The sequence below is a fragment of the Trachemys scripta genome, chromosome 9 (genome assembly GCF_013100865.1).
Source record: "Trachemys scripta elegans isolate TJP31775 chromosome 9, CAS_Tse_1.0, whole genome shotgun sequence".
NCBI lineage: Eukaryota > Metazoa > Chordata > Testudines > Emydidae > Trachemys > Trachemys scripta.
The window spans coordinates 22,637,132-22,655,389 of NC_048306.1; the positions used below are offsets into that span (position 1 = coordinate 22,637,132).

Below are 18,258 nucleotides of genomic sequence, written 5' to 3' on the forward strand. Positions count from 1 at the left end.
GTGCGTGTATTTACGGCACTCACCTCAGCTGTGAGCCACTGCCCATGTTCTGGTCATGAGCAGGTAAAGTCCTCTCCAACAGGAGAGCCACACTTTGCACTCACAGACATAGCTGAAGGATCAGACTTAACAACACAATTCCTAGAAGTACACTTTCAGTACACTTCTAGGAATTGTGTTGTTAAGCCTGATCCTTCAGCTATGTCAGTGAGTTTTCCCGCTTGGCAAAGCCCCTTGGTGCATGCAAAAGTCCCCCATTCAATCTGTAATAATAGTACATAAAGTGGGATCAGCGGAGTGGGTGTAAGGACCACATTCTGGGTCTAACTAAACCTTTCCAGGGCTGAGCGCTGATGAGGTGAAGCCAATCTCTGTCAGTGCTGTGGTGCTGTTCCTAATCTGACCTCACCTAAGTGACCATCTCTGGAAGCCAGATACAAGCACCAACGCAGTTAGCTCTACAGTGTGACATTTCTGGCAGCCACAATCACCCGTACTCTGTGCTAATTCAGAAGGAGAAGGAGTGGATGTCAAAAACTCACTTTCCATCTCTTTACATCACAACTGTGCTGGAACTCAGGATAGAAAGTGCTGAACAAGGATGCACATTGTGGAAATGATGTGGGGGAACTGGTGTAATTTCATCAGGTTGCTTAAACATTATAGTACATTTTGGGTCCAAAGATGGCCCACAGTCTGCCATGCTGACTGCATAGCGCCTATGGAATTAACTATCCAGATGGCAACAGACTGCCTAATTTTGTCCCTAATATATGAAAAGAAGCTAAACCACCTTGTCCTGTTCATCTGACCACATCCTCCTCCTCTTAGAATCTACTGCCTCCTTGCATAGCACGTCAAGTTTAAAGTTCTTTTCTTTGCTCTTCCAGGCCCTACCACAACTTTGCCCTGACTTTCATCTCAGTGCTCACCTCATCTTCCCCATCTCTCACCTTCACCAACAATGCCAGTTCTGACACACAGTTTGTCATCTTTTCCCCACTCCTGTCCATGCCAAACATACAATATGAAGAAATACCCTCCCATGATACCTGTTCACATAGTCACCAGCTTCTCATTTAAATCCTTCATAAAGATTGACTCACTTCTTTTGCAATGCCTACCAGGAGTTCATATAAAAATTCCAACTTCATTCATCCATCCTATGGGATTCCCAGAGGTCCAGACTTGTGTCTATCTTTTAAACTGTAAGCTGTTTCAGGCTGAAATTGTCTTGTGTATCTTGTGCAATGCATAGCACATAAATAGCATTTAAAGAAGACCCTTTCAACTCACAAAACTATTTAACTCTTTGGCTCTTTTATTCTGCCCTAAAATTGCCTACAAATATACAGAATATAAAAACTAAGGATGTATACTTATGAATAATAGTATGACACTAAGAAAAAATGAATGCTTTCTGGAAGCATCTCCCGACAGCAACATCTATTAGACTATGGCGGAGTCTCACAAGGTCAGTCAGAAACCTCTTCACTACTGCCATTTTAAAACACGACACCAAAGCATTCTCATTCAACAATGACTCCCAACAACTCACAATCTCTACAGCTACTTGTGGTAATTTCAACATCAAGGATTGTTCCACTACTAATTGTTTTCATTATATTTTTAATAAAACATCAAACTAAATTGCAAAAGACTCTGGAAACAAATACTGCAGAGAACAAGCTGCACTGAGGGGAAGGTGGACTTCATGTGGTCTAGTAGGCCTTTTCAATCTTTGATTTTTAGGATACGGCTATGTGTTGCTGTGCATTGTTAAGCTGCTGCCAAGTTCCACTTCAGCAGTGGGCAAGATCATCTCCGTAGATACACCGTTTAAAAATTGCTTTGGGTACCACTGTGATAAGAGGCACTCAAGAAGCATAAGGAACAGATTCATAGATTATAAAGCTGGAAAGAACCATTGTGATCACCTAGTCTGACTTCAGGTTACATAAAACAGGCAGTGCAAGCTGCATGTCTTTTGCAGTGCAGTGCTATGTGTGGGCTAGTTTCTGCTGTGTTGTAATTGCAAGAAGCTGCAGCTGAAGTCAGCTGTTAGGTGATTTCTTCAGGAAGGCAGATGCATCCTATACGTCACTTGCCCTCTTCCTCTTTCACTTCCAAGAGATGCTGGGGAGAGCAGAGAGCCGAAGATAAAAGTGGTAAATAACCCTCACTCCCAACCACAAGACATTTAAAAAAAAAAAAAAAAAGCCTGAGTCACAGAGAAACGACATTTCCAAAGGTATCATTAGTTGTGTGTAGTTGGTTTTCCTTATGGCTGCTTCTATAAATCCCACCAGTCAAGGCCTCTCCCCCCAGCAATACCACAAAAAGTTTCCCACAGCCTACTGGGAACTTATCTCAAGAAGCAGTTACTGCTCTCTTCAGGTTTGTCTGTAGTCTTCCATACCATATGACTGACTGACCTCAGGCAACCTTCCTCCCCACTCCACTTTGAACAAAATACCCATCCACACCAACAACTCTGTCATAAATTCACACTTACTACCAAACTGAGGCCTGTTTCTGCTATCACCTATTGCATTCACTTCTGCAACACCACATTACTGAGCACTGACATAAATTATACATCAAGAGACAACAAAAAAAAAAAAAAAAAAAAACCCAACATCCCTCCCCCAGAATCTTACAAAACGAGAGAGAAAGAGAGAGAAACACACACACGTGCGCACACACACACAAAAGCTCTCTGGATAGATGCGATATGTAGATAAACTAGATGCCATTTGTCATTAGTTATTCTATTGCTGGGAGGAGAATCATTATGGGTATTTCAAGGGGAATGATGCATGCACCCAAGGAACATTTTGCTGCAGACAGGAAGTTAGACAGTTTGAAAGTACAGTGAAAACAGCTAAAATGGGTCAGATCCCTGCGTTGTCGTTTGTGAGACACTGGAGGATTCTGTGGGCTTTCACCCACGCATTATTAAAACTCTGCATGACTCTGTGGTGGAAGCGAAGGTACCACATGCATATATATCTGCCAGCACAGTATGCATCCCTGAAAAGCCAGTTTAGGTTTCATCCTCCTGGATCAAGCAAATGTGCACATCCACTTTTCTGTAAATTTTCCCACCAAAAATACAACATCACGGTGGTTATCAGTCATTTATTCTCCAGTCAAGGTAAGAGCTGTGGATGAGAGTGCAATTGGGGTGGAAAAAATTACAATACTAGCTTAAGAACTAAGGAGAAACGTTAAGGCTTCCCCCAGTTAAGCAGTTTTACCAATGTTTCCTGTCTGATATTCCATAGCTATGTTATAAAGTAAACATTCCAGTTATCCGCTTGAAGGAAAAAGTTAATTTGGGTCCTTAGTTTTACCAAAACCCTCTCACAATTAAGTCTCCAACAAACTAATTTCTATTCCGTTTTTCTGTTCCATAGAAACATCATCTGCTCGCTATTCAGCATGCTGATGAGTCAATCTATCATTTTACCCATGGACATCCCTACCCTACAGGAATCACTTTTTTTAAGCTCTGCCCTGTTTCACGTGTCAAGCAAAGTTTACCCCTCATTTCAGTCTATGGAAACCACAGCAGATTGTCAGAGGTCATCTGTGGAGAGACAGAAAAAAGCATTTCTTTTAATTTGTTGTTTGGGGTGAAGTACTAAGTAGGGGGGGCCTTTATGTTCAGAAATAAAGACAAATATGTTCTGGTATTACTCACTGCTGAGATGGACAATTGAATGCCACATTGCAAAGGATACTTTATAAAGAAAGAAAGTTTGCCTATGAGGTTGGAAATCCATTTCTGTACCAAATTACCTACATAAAACCTTTTTCTTTACTGTTTTAAAAGTACAACGGCTCTAAAGACACAGGTGCCTTTTTACCTATCTACCTGCCCTCTCCAGGCTGGAAGGGTCATTTGGGACCAACTACAAGCCTGACTTTTTAAATATTCTCTTAAAAGCCCATGGAACAACTGCAAAGTCAGTTATAAGCAGGAGGCTTTTAAATCTTGACATGTAACATCTTATACAAATTATGCAGTCTGAGGGAAAGTCTCCCAAAGGGTTTGCCAGGGATTTCTTCATGTTGTGACTACTTTTTAGAGTCACAGCTTTTACTTGCTCGTCATTTTCATTTAAGAAACATTTTTGAAGGTCCTTAGTTTTGGCTTAAAAATAATTTTTTTGCAATTATTTGGTGTCTTTCAACCAAGACTTTCGAAATACTATACACAGAGTAAGCCTTGCCGCACGAGTGCACTTTCCATTTAAGGATACAATGGTGTGTTGCATTTAAAAGTTGTATCAATGAATAGAAAAGGGGGAAAAAAATCACTCTAGAAGTTCTCCAGTTTTTGCAAGGAAACTCTGGCAGGTTTTACCCTGAAAATGGCTACAGCCCCTGCTGATAGGTTACTTTATGCCCCAAAATCCATTTAATCAACGTGACCCAGTCCAACTCTGATGCACCAAAGGTTATGTTCCATCAACTTCCGTGGGAGAGGAACAGTTGCTAGCAGTAGTATCACAGTATTCACCTGCTACTTCCTTTTGTTGTGCAATTACAATAGCTTGAACTACCTCGCAGTATTTAATACAGCAAATGAATTTCACATAAGCAGCTAAAGAAATGAGGAAGAGTGATCAGGTGCAGCAATGCTAAGAGAATACAATACTCAAAACAGCAAGTGAGCAAGAACCAGGTGTTCCCTGGTGTCATATATGGAATCTAAAGCCATTTCTGCTTTCTACTTGTAAGGAACTGTTCACAGGCTCTAAATCCAAAGCATTTTTTCCTTCTTGTCAATCTGTGTGATGATGTATGTACCCCATACAGGTGGTGGAAGGGTTAATTTGGGCTTGGAAGACCAATTAATCCAGCTGGCTACACCTGGAAGGTGGGCCAGCCCTAATTAAAGATGATACCCAGCTGGGTAATGGCTATAAAGAGAGGAAGTGCACCATAGCAAGGTGCTGCAGGGAGAGAGGCAAGAAATTTGTAGTCACTGTTTTGTTAGTAGAGAGACCTGTGGTGAACAGGAAGGCTCCTGCAGGGCAACGAGGAAGGTTGGGGAGGGAAGACAGCTGAAGACACATGACTGAAGCAAGCTCTTGTGTTTGACCATGACACCAGGATGAGAAACCAGACCTGTGGGGAGAAGCCCTGGATGGTGTTTCTTATTACAAAGAGCCCAGAAGGAGCTGAGAGAAAGACTATGGTAGGAAGGAATCCAAGGAGGCAGGACTGTGTTTGGCAGAGCTTGGCTGCTCATCCAGGGGTCCCTGTGTAGAGGATGGGTCTGGGTTCCCCTACCAACCACTAAAAAAGTGGTGTCAAGCCCCTGAGATGCACATAATGAAAATTCAGAGCCTTGAGAAGTGGTGTGATGACCATTGGGTCCAGAGTCAAAGACCAGAGACCTGATGCAAGGGTTTGGAATTTCTTGTTGTACTTTGTTACACTGGAAGGGATAGGACTAAATGTGACCTGGCTGCAGGACCGAGTCTTGAGAGGGGATAAACCACTGCAGGGGCAGACTGACTATCAGCAGGATCACTAGAGCTGAGAGCTGCCAGCCACGAGAGGGCACACCAATGGTGAGTCTACAAGGAGCGACGGAAGCTCCCTCAAAGTGGGGAGCCCTGCCCCCATACTGCTCCATCCCCTGAGACCCCGCCCCTGCACCACCCCACGTTCACTCCTCTCCGCACACCTCCCCCAACACCCCATCGCTTACCCTTTCGTCCTGTAAAAGCGTTTAAAAGTGATGGGGCCCTGGTCTCCCCTATTCTGGTGCCCCTGGAGTCTACCCTTCCACAATCACACACATTGGAAACACTGCCTGTAGGATTCCTACAGCTCAGACATTACAGCCAATGTTAGATAACTCCAAAATTCTAGTACAATGATTTATAAGCAACGCTTGAAAACTGCAGCGGATGTTGGCAAGTAGGAAATATTCTGTGGGGCGTGGGTGTAAGCTGGCAGGAGTGGAGTGAAAGTGACTAGAATGTGGTTAATGCCATTGCTGCTCAGAAAGCAGCTGTGACAATAACCAGATGCTTGTCAGCTGTACCGAGTGGCTCCCGCAGCAGTACTAAAAGCATGGACTTGGTGTCTGAGGAAGGCACTTTGTGATGAGTATTTGTTCTTCCCCCTCTTTCCAAACAATGGAGGAGAGAATTGCTGCCTCCTGTGTTCCCTTCCAGCAACTCAGCAAAAAGCAAATCTCTGTTCAGTTTCACTGTCCCTTAATGTTATGAGTTGTAGAGGTGTAGGAGTGACTGGGGAATGGGGGAGGTTGAAGAAGAGAGCATGTAGGGTGGGGAGAGATCCCCTCTCATTTCCAGCAACTCTGAAAGAAAGGGTGGAAAGCTGTAGAGGCCTTCTATGCCCACTCCTCCCCGCACAAGGAGGGGAGCAGAGACTTCCCCTCCCACCCCCCGCCCTTTGCAGTAGCTGGGTGTGGTCAGGAATGGAGAAAACAATATACACTCCCGGTTCATCTAGCACAGTGGTTCTCAAAGCCAGTCTGCCGCTTGTTCAGGGAAAGCCCCTGGCGGGCGGGCCGGTTTGTTTACCTGCCGCGTCCGCAGGTTCGGCCAATTGCGGCTCCCACTGGCCGTGGTTCGCTGCTCCAGAGCAACGGGGGCTGCGGGAAGGGCAGCCAGTACATCCCTTGGCCCGCGCTGCTTCCCGCAGCCCCCATTGGCCTGGAGCGGCAAACCGCGGCCAGTGGGAGCCACGATCAGCCGAACCTGCGGACGCTAAACAAACCGGCCCAGCCTGCCAGGGGCTTTCCCTGAACAAGCGTCGGACCAGCTTTGAGAACCACTGATCTAGCAGACAGGAGGAACTCTAAACATATCGGGCAACAAGACAGACAAGAGAACCCCATAGCAATGACTCATGCCTGTTCTCCCTCACGCCCTTCCCAGGTATCAGGATGTACTGGGCTACTCCACTCTTCTGCAAGTCTTTTATATCAGCCTCCAGCTAGTAGATTTAGTCCATTAGCCAGCAAGTGTCTGGTAACTGTTTCAAACCCCATCCTACAAATATGTACTAAATCACCTGGAATGTGGTTAAGATGTAGGGGAAGGGATGATCATAGGGCTCCCTGATCACCTTGATCGATCGGTCAATCAGCCCTCAGAGAGAATGCCACTCACAACAAGTCGTTGGCGTTGTCCTAGCCATTCCTTCAGCCACCCACTGGTCAGGCTGTCAGTGGCACCAGACACCCGATCAGCATAGCGCACTGCAGCCCAGAACCCCTGAGCTCAAGTGATCCACCAGCCTCAGCTTCCCAAATAGCTGGGATTACAGGCACATGCCACTGCGCCTGGTTATAGGGCTCCTTGATAACTTGACAAAAATTTCTTTTCAAATAGGATACTCTCTGCACCAAAGTTCTACGGAATCAGCTTTCAATATTAGGGCCCCCTACTATTCCCAGGAGTTCACTGGCAAGGCGCTCTGTGAACTCAGATGCATCGTGATCCAGCCCATAAAATTGCCAACATTACTGAATTTTGCTAACAAAGGAAATCAGTGTGTGCAACAGAGGCAAGGATTGTACAATTACAGCTAGCTACAGGCAAACTTTAAGTTCCAGACATTTTAACTTCCTAATCAATGGACCAATGAGGAGTTTCTATCCATAGGAATTCCTTCACATGTAGACAGCAAATGGCAGAGTCCCAGACAGTGGGACTGTCGGGTAACTTTTATTCCCTACACTTTGGAAAAACTGTAACATCACCAATTCTGAGAAATAGGTTGGGACTACAGTACGTCCATTATGCCTACCCAGGTTAATCAAAGGGCATATTCTGCAGCTGGCATCTAGAGTACCAAGTTGCAAAGAATGGTGTGCAATGAATCACACCATTCTTTCACGTGTTTTATTGCAGCCTCCATAAGCAGGAGTCTCTACTGTATAGCAAAACCAAGAGTTTGTCTACATGGCCCTGCAGTTTTGACTGGAGTGAGAGGGGGATGAACCTCAGCGTGCCCCATAGTGCTGTGCTCTAACTCCCCCCTGTGGATGCCGCAGGCATGAACTATGTAGTTCAGGTTAATATAATCCTCTTCAAACAGAACTACGTTAATGTGAACCATGTACCTTTTAGTTCATGGCTGCAACAGCTACGTGGGGGAGTTAAAGTGCAGTGCTTTGCCACACACTGCGATTCATGCCCCTATAGTCCAAAATATGGGACTGTGTAGACAAGTCTTTAAATCTACTGATGGGAAATGAGTGACCATTAAAGAACAAGCAACCAGTCTCCCATCAGAGCATTTGTTAATGTGACAAAACTAAAGTTCTACCACAGCTCCCCATTCTGATGTCTTCTCTCGTCCATCTAAATACTAGTTATATAGCTGGATGTTGTATTCTTAAAGGAAAAGGCTTCATACCCAGTAGTATCAATTTTGGGATATAGAGATTTAATTAAAAATAGATCTCTAAATTCCAAGGTTTTCCCTACATGAAACATGTTGTGATGGTTTGAGTTCGTGACTTGGAAAACAAGCAGCATGCTACAGGTCTGAGGGGTTGAAGATCTCACTTTAAATGGAAGAGATCTCACTTTAATTACCAAACACACCAATGTCTAATTTTACCCTGACCAATCAAGCAGCAACACAGTCCTTGGGGCAGACTAAGAGAAAAGTGTACTATTGTGGCTCCATTCAGTTGATCATCTGTGCTTACTGTGACAGAGACAAGATGGGAGAAGTAATATCTTTTATTGGACCAACTTCTGTTGGTGAGAGAAAAGCTTTCTAGCTTACACAGAGCTCTTCAAGTTTCTCTGACTAAGGCAGTCTGACCTGATAAAGGGATAAATTGAGGAGTTCCAATTGGAAAATGGGGCTGTCACTCTCCAAAGGTTAACCTGATGCAAACACAGCAACATCCAAAGCCAGCTCAGAAAGGTCACCTTACACTACAGGAATATCTAAAGAGCATGAATTATTCCATAGCAACTGTAATTGCCATAGCTGATTCAGTTCCAGTAACCAAGTGGACAAAATTCCTTGAATTGCATGCAGAAAACCACAGTCCACACAATCCACTTGGTCTCTTTACTAAAAGCTTCTTTTTGCCTGAGGAAAGAAGAACTTGTTTTTATGTTCCATAGCCTGAAAGACACCAACAATTGTTCTAGATCTTGTTCATTCTGTGGACCAATGATGTGCAAGAGACTTCACAAACCGACTCACTCTCCCAACACCCAATCCTGAAATATATAAATCTCATGTTTCCTTCTCCAGAACACTAGGACAGGCTTTACAGACCAGTTTGAGAACCATGGGTCTAAAGGTTTTCAGTGTGGTAGCTATCACAAATGCAATGGGTAGGAATGCAGGAACTGCCATTTACTTATACTGTATATACTCGTTCATAAGCCAACTATTTTTGGTAAAAAAAATGACGCATCAAAGAGTGGGGGTTGGCTTATAAATGGGTCTACACCAAAATTTGATGCTTTTAAACTCTATGGAATCATTGAACTGAATATCTAATACAGGGATCGGCAGCCTTTGGCACGCAGCTCGCCAGGGTAAGCACCCTGGTGGGCCGGTCCGGTTTGTTTACCTGCCGCATCCACAGGTTCGGTCAAACTGGCTACGGTTTGCCGCTCCAGGGCAATGGGGGCGGCAGGAAGCAGCAGCCAGCACATGCCTCGGCCCGCGCCGCTTCCCGCCGCCCCCATTGGCCTGGAACGGCGAACCACGGCCAGTGGGAGACGCGATCGGCCGAACCTGCGGACACTGCAGGTAAACAAACCGTCCTGGCCCGGCAGGGTGCTTACCCTGGCGAGCTGCGTGCCAAAGGTTGCTGATCCCTGATCTAATACATTGTAGTTTTGTTTGCCTGGAGTGTCTGCAGGCATGGAGCCCCTCAGCTCCCTGTGGCCGCAGTTCGCTGTTCCCAGCAAATGGGAACTGCGGGAAGTTTCTATTGGCTGGGAATGGTGAAGCGTGGCCACAGGGAGCTGAGGGGCTCCATGCCTGCAGACACTTCAGGTAAACAAAACATCCCAACCCGCCAGCAGCTTACCCTAACAGGCTGGGAGCCAAAGTTTTCCAACCCCTGAACTATAGGGTCGGCTTATGAAAGGGTCATACAGTTTTTGCTATTTTTACCTATCCGTTTTGGGGGGTCAGCTTATAAACCAATGGGCTAACGAACAAGTATATATGGTATTTTGTTTTTGAAGAAGTAACAGTTTCTGTGCCCCTATACTGCAATGTAGGAGATAAAATTGATTTGACAGTGAAACAGCCTTGCCCTGGCAGAGCTATTGGATTAAAAGGGCAAATACCATAGCCAAGTTAAAAAATCTTAAAATGGAATTGCTAACTCCACATTAACCAGAGCAGTCCCATTCCCTAAAAGAAACTACTCAGCTAAAGCTTCCTCCAATACTACCACCATCTCCAGCCCATCCTGTAATTCTTCATTGAGGCTGGATACAACCCAGGGGGGGGCAGATCTTTGAGTATAAATTGTGTAGCTTCTTTGAAGTCAATGGTGCTGTTTCAGTTTATATCAGCTGAGAGTCTAATCCCTGAGCTCTAATACAGCCACAACTGGTTTGAAAATTCAACTCCTAACATTCATCTGTCTGTGAAAAACCAATAACTTCCCTGATGGCATACAGTGAAAACCCACCACTGATTTTTTTTTTTTTTTTTTAAGGACAGAGGAGGAGGTGGGACATATTGGGGGGAGGAGGTGGGACTGCCAGGAGCTGGTTGCCTCAGCAGGATAGTAGTGAAACTGTGAATCTAATTGTCACATGCATCTTTCCACAGACATAACTGCACTTAACTGCTCAACTGGTCTAACAAAAAAAACCAAACAAACAAACAAACAAAAAACCAACGCTGAGCTGCAAAGAGAGACGACAACACAGATTCTCAGACAGGAAAAAAAAAAAGCTGCTTTTATAATGGTGGCAATTACCAAAAAAAAAAACCTCTCTCAAAATTATTCTTGGTGGGAGAAGATATAGGGAACAAAGATTAGTGTAGGGTACAATTCCTCCATTCAGAAAATGACTGCCACTGCTTTCTTAAGATGCATAGTGAGATGCTGGATGAGATTCAGAGGGTGTGCACGTCACTGCCAGGAAAAGATAACTTTCGTCCCATTATAGGTAGCCCTGATTTTCTGAAGGTGTACAGAAGCACACACACAGTCTCACAGGGAAACTAAGCATGATGAGAATAGCCATCAGGGATGCCTGACTCACCTGTGGTTAACCAGAGACTGGATAGCTGAGACTGTACTACATTGATAATGAACTCATTCAGTAAACATTGTGTAATAGTCACATTGAGCACACAAAGTGAGATAAGTTTCTGTTTGCTCACACCAATTTCCAGGCATATTCATCTCCTTGGTTATATAAAAGAAGCACCATTCTACATTACGACATATATTCTGCAGTTACCCATTGCCTGTGGCCCCCTGTGATAAAATTGATTTCTCTTTTAGTCCCTTCCACCAGAGCACCTCAAAGTGCTTTTACAAACACTTGTTCATTAAGTCTCAACACCTATCCCATGCAAGGTAGGCTAATATGGGAAAACTGGTGCACAAAGAGGTTAAATGACCTGCCTATGGTTATGCAGTGAGTATGCGCGAGAGCCAGGAACACAACCCAGGTCTCCTGGCTTCCAGTGCAGGGCTTAAGCCACAAGACCATGCTGCTTTCCATTAAAGGCATCCTGACCACATCACATCATAGAGCTGCTGTTCTGGTTACCTGGATTTTTAACTTAACTTGAGGGATCTGGGTAGGTGGTAGTGATAGTAGTTGCTGGGAGAGCGTATTTTACCCAGTGACATCACTGAATGAATTTGCCTGTGGTTAAAATAGTACAATTTGGACTACTACATTACTGAGTTAATTTATCTTGTCACAGTAAAGGTCTCTATGCCCCCTGCCATTTTCTTGTGAGATTCAGCCAAGCACTTTGCTCAAAACAGACTTTTTTTTTTTTTTTTTAATTTAAAGTAACCCTCTCCGACCTCTTCCTGTATCCTCAGACTAGAAGTCAATGAAATGCTAGCAGAGAGAGAGAGAACAATTACACATTTCTCAAACTGCTACAGCTATTAACAGGAACAGCTGTCTCAGACTCTTCTTGGGGTGGTGCAGGGCTGAGCATAAACAACATGTACTTGATGGCATAATGGCAGACACCCCCACCCATACCACTACCTACTTTGTACTGGGGGAGTTCCTTCCGTCGTCTCTTGTTACTGGCTGATCGAGCATGGACATCATAGAATAACTATCCACCAATAGGCTATCAGGGTCATCTGTCTGGCCTGGAAGTTTCCCAAGAGGAAAGTCTTTCCACTGCACTCCATCTGGGTGGGAAAACAACATTCATGGTACAAAACAAGAAGCGTACGCTTTCTAACTAAACTTCAGAAAACAGTATGTGGGCTGTTCGTGCATTTCATATCTCATGCAAGAATTGTGTAGCATACATTTGGGAATAACATCTCCAAATTTTGATTCTGACTTCTCCTGCTTCTCCAAAGTGCAGCTTGTCCAAACATTTTGGGATACTCTGAGTTATTAAACCCCACAGATTCCAAGGCCAGAAAGGACCATTCTTGTCATCCAGTCTGACCTCCTGTATAACACAGGCACCAGAACTTACCCAAAATAATTCCTAGAGCAGATCTTGTAGAAAAATATCCAATCTTGATTTAAAAGTTGCCAGTGATGGAGAATCCACACAACCCTTGGAAAACTGTTCCAATGGTTAATTACCCCACTGTTAAATTTACACCTTATTTCCAGTTGGAATTTGTCTTGCTTCATCTTCCAACCACTGGATCATGCTATACCTTTCTCTGCTAGATTGAAGATCCCATTATCAAATATTTGTTCCCCATGTAGCAGGTACTTATAGACTCTGATCAAGTCATCCTTTAGCATTCTTCTTCATTAAAAGTTTGAGCTCCTTGAGTCGATCACAATAAAAGATTAGAAACCGTAACTTAATCATTCTTCTCTGAACCCTCCTGAATTTACCAACATCTTTCTTGAACTGTGGACACCAGAACTGAACACAACATTCCAGAAGTGATTGCACCAGTGCCAAATACACAGGTAAAATAACCTCTCTGCTCCTATTTGAGATTCCCATTTATGCATCTAAGGAATACGTTAGCCTCTTTAGCCTCAGCATCGCACTGGGAGCTCACGTTCAGCTGATTATCCACCATGACCCCAAGTCTTCTTCAGAGTCACGTTCTAGAGCAATTTCTTTTATTTAAATTTAGGGGGTTTTTTGTTTTTGTTTTAATTTACTTGTGGCATTTGAAAACTAACAAAGCTGTTCATGTGCGTTAATTCAACATTACACTTTGGAAAAGCACCTGATTTGGTTCCTAAAAAAATCCAAGATCTAGTACATGGAAAGAGCCACTTGCACACATGTAAGACATTCCCCCATTTTAAGGAGCAGAAAGCTGCATGTTTGCCACTAGCAGTTTGCTCCTTTGGTTTCCATCCACAATAACCTCTTTGCCGGTATCCCATCAGCAAAGACAGGAGCAGAAGAGAGGAAATATATTTTTAACCAAGTGGGAGTTGGATAACTGGAACAAGATCACTTAAGACAAGGGGGATTCAAACTGGGATTTTCCAAAAAAGTATAAGGGAGTTTGACACCAATCTCACATTGAACTTAGGCCTCTTTAAAAGTCCTAGCCTAGAAGTGTTAGGAAAATACAGTAGTAACTGAAAACAGGAACTCGCCCTACAGAATAGAAGGGAAGCAAGATAAAAGCTGGGGGAATCCTGAATAACCCGTAAAGAATCATTTGCACATGATTGGGGAGAGAATGTGAAAAAGAAGGAACATAGCAATACCTGGAAAGTACACATCCTTTTATCAACTGGAAGGTTCTTACAACAATAATGGGCACAGTTACATTTTTCCCCATCACTTCCTACTCCTTTATTCAGTTTCTGATAGTCCCCGTGACAGTGTGCCAACTTGGACAGCAGTAACTGAAAAGGCTCTCTATTCCAGCCAGCCATAGAATGTGAACCGAATGTTTCCAACTCCTGCTTACCATGGAAAAGTTGCTCATTTCACTGTTACTTGATTCTCCCACTCACCTGAACATTCAACTCTAGTGACCCAACATCAATTTGATTAAAGATAATTGCTTAGACAAACAAAAAATAATGTACTTAGGAAAAGTATCTGAGTGAATTGCCTTTCGCATTGTTGTGAATGTATCTGGAATGCCTTCCCTGATCTGACTCACCAGTTCTTTCCTCCCCATCCCTTCCCCCCCCACAAAAGTCTTCAACAAATCGTGCTTCTTCAATGAACCCGGTCAACCTTAAAATCCTCCTAGCCCCTCAAAAAATAAGTATTCAATAGTAGTGGGATGTAGTCTTAGAATTAAAAATGTGGTTGCTAAACAATAGTTTAATCTCCTCAGGGTTGTAAAACTTTGGTCTAATTCCAGTTGTTGGGTTTAGTGTGCGGTTACTGGGTGGTATTGGTGGCCTGTGATATACAGGAGGTCAAACTAGATGATCTTGCGTGGTCCCTTTTCTGGCCTCTAAGACTCCATTTGCTCCCTGAACTCCTTGTCTCGTTTCATCCATTTGAAGGCTGGCTGTGTATATTGCAAGCTTCCTGGAGCATGGCACTTGTCTGAAAAGCACTTTGCACACCACTGGAAATACATAAATAACATTTTTAATCAACTCTTGGTCTGATAAGGGGAGGCTTTCAGCATGTATTGCCAAAGTCCATGAAATGTTCATATTTTCTTTGCCGCTCACCGCTAGCCCTCACCCTTCTCCACCAACAAGGTAAACTGGAATTTTAACCACAGTGATATGAAAGTTAATGAAGCATTAGCTGTGTGTACCTGTAAAAAGTAACCACAGTGTCATGGGAGCCACGAGAAGGGAGCTGCCTATAAGTGGCAGGCTGAAAAAACAGTTTACAGGGATTTAGCTTTAACAAGGATTTGAAGTAAGCTTCAGTCTTAACCAGGCTGAGAGTATTGAGGGGCCACTGTGCATTTCAATTTATATTTAGTGGTGACAAAGAGAGACCCAGGGCATCAGAATAAGTCTTCAAATCACTTTTACCTGCACTGATCTGCCAGATGGACCCATGCAGTGCTGCCCTTTTCTCAGCAATAACCATCATGTTATCAACATGAAGAAGTTCCTCCAAAGGCGTTGGTTCAGCTTCCATCTCTTCCTCCTCAGCTTCCTCCTCCCCATTGTCTTCTTCCTCACCAACACCACCCAGTACAGTTTCTCGCCTTTCCACCCTATGGCCTTTGGCCTGACTGTCCTGTCTGGCCTTCCACTGTAAGCTCTCAGTGGTGTAAATTGGCTGCCCACTGCTGTCTGACGAAGAGCCTGGACTGGAGAGCGAGCCTCCTTCTTGGGTGTAGATGGAGGAGAGATAGAGAAGGTTCTCCTGAGCATCTGAAGGCAAGGGAGGCTCCATGTCTGACAGGATCCTAGAAAGAGAAGGAGGGAACCAAAGCATTACAAGCAAGAAGAGACTCCAGGACAGAGGTTTAGGGAATCCAGCAGCTCTTAAACATGAGCTCTTCTAAACCAGCTCTCCCATGCCATCGGGATGGTGCACGTGACAGAGGTGGTAATCCTCCCAAGCTGAGTGGGGTCCTAGGCTACTCACTCTCCCTCTTTGTTTTCTTAAATATTCTGATTTTTTTCTTAATTTCCCCCCTCATGATTTTCATGAAAAAGCACAGATTACAACCTTTATAAGCTCTCACTACATTGTTAACATCAACCAGCTTCATCATGATTCTTTGCCCATATTGCTTTTCGGATACCTCAAATGTAGATTTTTTTTTTGTCACCAATTTCTAGTTTCTCTACTCCACTCTATTAAACTTGTTTTTTGAAAGAGAGACCTGAAAAATTCTGCTGCTTTCTCTCTCGTAGCACCAGTGGAGAGAACAGCAGAAACAATATAGGTTTAGTATACACCAAAGGGTTTTCATAAGGGTGACAGCAGGTCAGTGAAGGAGTCCCAGCCACAACTGAACATACTTCTTTTCAATGGCTCTGACCAGGGTTGCATATGATCTGCTTCCTGTCCCCTCTGTCCTTTTTCAAAGAGATGGGGGTCACACCTACCGCTGCAGGAGGTGTGGGGTCGCCCAGCAAGGAGCTGCCAAACATTCATCAATGAGCTTTATCCACTGCAAAGAAACTCTACGGAGAAACAGCTTCCTTTTGTTTATCTGACTCCGTGAAGGGCGTCTCACTTTCCTCCCTTAAAAAAAAAAAAAAAGGATGAAGAAGAGAGGGAACTCTCAATGTAAGAAACATGTTTATAACCAACCTTTTACATTTCTATAGCACCTTTCACCCTTAAGAGGCATGTGCTTTTCAGGCCATCATTCCAACCAGCTGTGTTGCAGCTGCCTCTGGAGTGAAACACAACATACAATAATTTGGCAGTTTCAGCAACTCTAAAAAGTTCAGGACAGGAAGTGAAAGACAGCTCACCCAAAGGCAACATATGCATAAGTAGGAAGAACAAAATGAGAACAGCCATAGTGGGGTCTGGTCAGGACACTCAGAGTAACCCCAGGGTGTTGCAAAAGCAGCACTGTATGACCTAGTGGTCTGAGCACAGCACTGGAAGCCAAGGATTCCTAAGAACTGCTTATTATGAGAAGTCCAACTGGCATCTGTAATAACACAAACTACTGGTTCAGGTTTTATGTATAAAACAGCACGTTAGCAGTGCAGTGCTCTCAACACCATGCTGGGGCATTGGTCCCTTACAGGAAAAATTACCACCTTTCAAGTCTTGATAAAACCCATAATGAAGTTTTGGAAATCATTTTTCTATATATTACAATGAACTAAAGGGTACCCAAAAAGTGCAAATTAAAAAGCATGAAAACAGAGAACTTGAAAGCCATAGTAAATTAATATGACCAGTATAATTTCCGACTTGAAAGAAGTACCATCTTCCCCATTCCTTGCACTGAAACAGGAGAGGATTTTAAAGCCATCTTCATACAGAACCTAAAGAATTTCAGACTCACTCACTGGCTTTAGCTTTGGCGTTGGCCGTCAGAATCTCAGCAGCCCAGTTGATCAGGTACTGAGGCCTGAGTTCTGAAGATTCAGAACACTGCTTCAGGTCAGCAAACATTTTCTCTAGCAGGGTCTGTGTAAAGTCTCGGGACTGGAGGCCCTTTAGCAGAGGCTGCCAGAAGTAGTAAAATGTCTGAGGGATTTTGAAATCCAGCAACTGTTTGTTTTCTATGGGGAAAAAACAAAAACACTACACTTGAATGATAAAGTATTTTAAACATAACATCTGATAGCTCAAAAGTGAGTAGCATATACTGTATTCAGTGGCCCTATATTACTCCTGGCATCCCACTCTGAATCAGTTATAATCAGCAAAGACAGGAAAAACAATGAATGGATAATTAGGTAATTAATACAATTTTTCAATGAAAGCAGAAAATATGAAGCTTGATCTAATCGTGCTGTAAGCCACAGGAAAACCTCTCTCTGTTTTGCTAATGCTTTGCCATCATAAGCTCAACTCCCACATAATTAAGAGCTAATCTATCTAAAAAGATACTATAAAAAGGATTAGTATAGGGTAAAGCAACATAGTATTGAGCAGCTCCAAAGAGCTCTACTACTGTAATATAATTACAGAAACGTGAAGATAACTCCCTGGGAATCTCTTAGGTGGGGATTTTCAATTGGTCCCAACGGAGTTAGTCACCCGATTTCCAATGAAAATAGGGCTTGGGTGCCCAACACTCTTTAGACTGGCATTTTAAAGGAGCCAATGTTCATGTCTATCAGTGCAGTCTCACCCAACCTGTGAGCAGCAACACAGAAGCAAGTCACAGCTAGAGACGGTCATACAAGGGCAAGGACATTATTTTTGACCAGTTCCAAATGGAAATTCCTGTGGTCTCCATGAAACCCATAGCTATCGTAGATACAGCGAGAGAGAGGCATACAGTCACAATCAGACTTAGAAGGAAGCCTCCGCTTGCAACCACGTAACTGCAGCATTAACATGGAAGGTCTGCCTTCATGCATGTAGGAGTGGGTAAAGAAGCAAAAAGGCAAACATGGGGGGGGTGGAAGGGCCTCCAAAAAGATGGGGTAGGATTTACAAAAACTTGTAGTAGACAGGAGGGGCAGGAGAGTAGGCCTG

At 43.7% G+C, this 18,258-nt stretch overlaps 1 protein-coding gene across 1 annotated transcript in view; it reads right to left on the reverse strand.

Annotated features, from left to right (window-relative positions):
- Window positions 1-18,258, reverse strand: part of LAS1L (LAS1 like ribosome biogenesis factor) — a 52,860-nt gene that overhangs the window by 4,921 nt on the left and 29,681 nt on the right. Inside the window, exons 9-12 of the mRNA XM_034781807.1 lie at window positions 17,118-17,333; window positions 16,191-16,329; window positions 15,159-15,541; window positions 12,244-12,391 (exon numbers count right to left, since the gene is read on the reverse strand). Of these exons, the coding sequence (XP_034637698.1) occupies window positions 12,244-12,391; window positions 15,159-15,541; window positions 16,191-16,329; window positions 17,118-17,333 (886 nt within the window). The remainder of the gene's footprint in view (window positions 1-12,243; window positions 12,392-15,158; window positions 15,542-16,190; window positions 16,330-17,117; window positions 17,334-18,258) is intronic.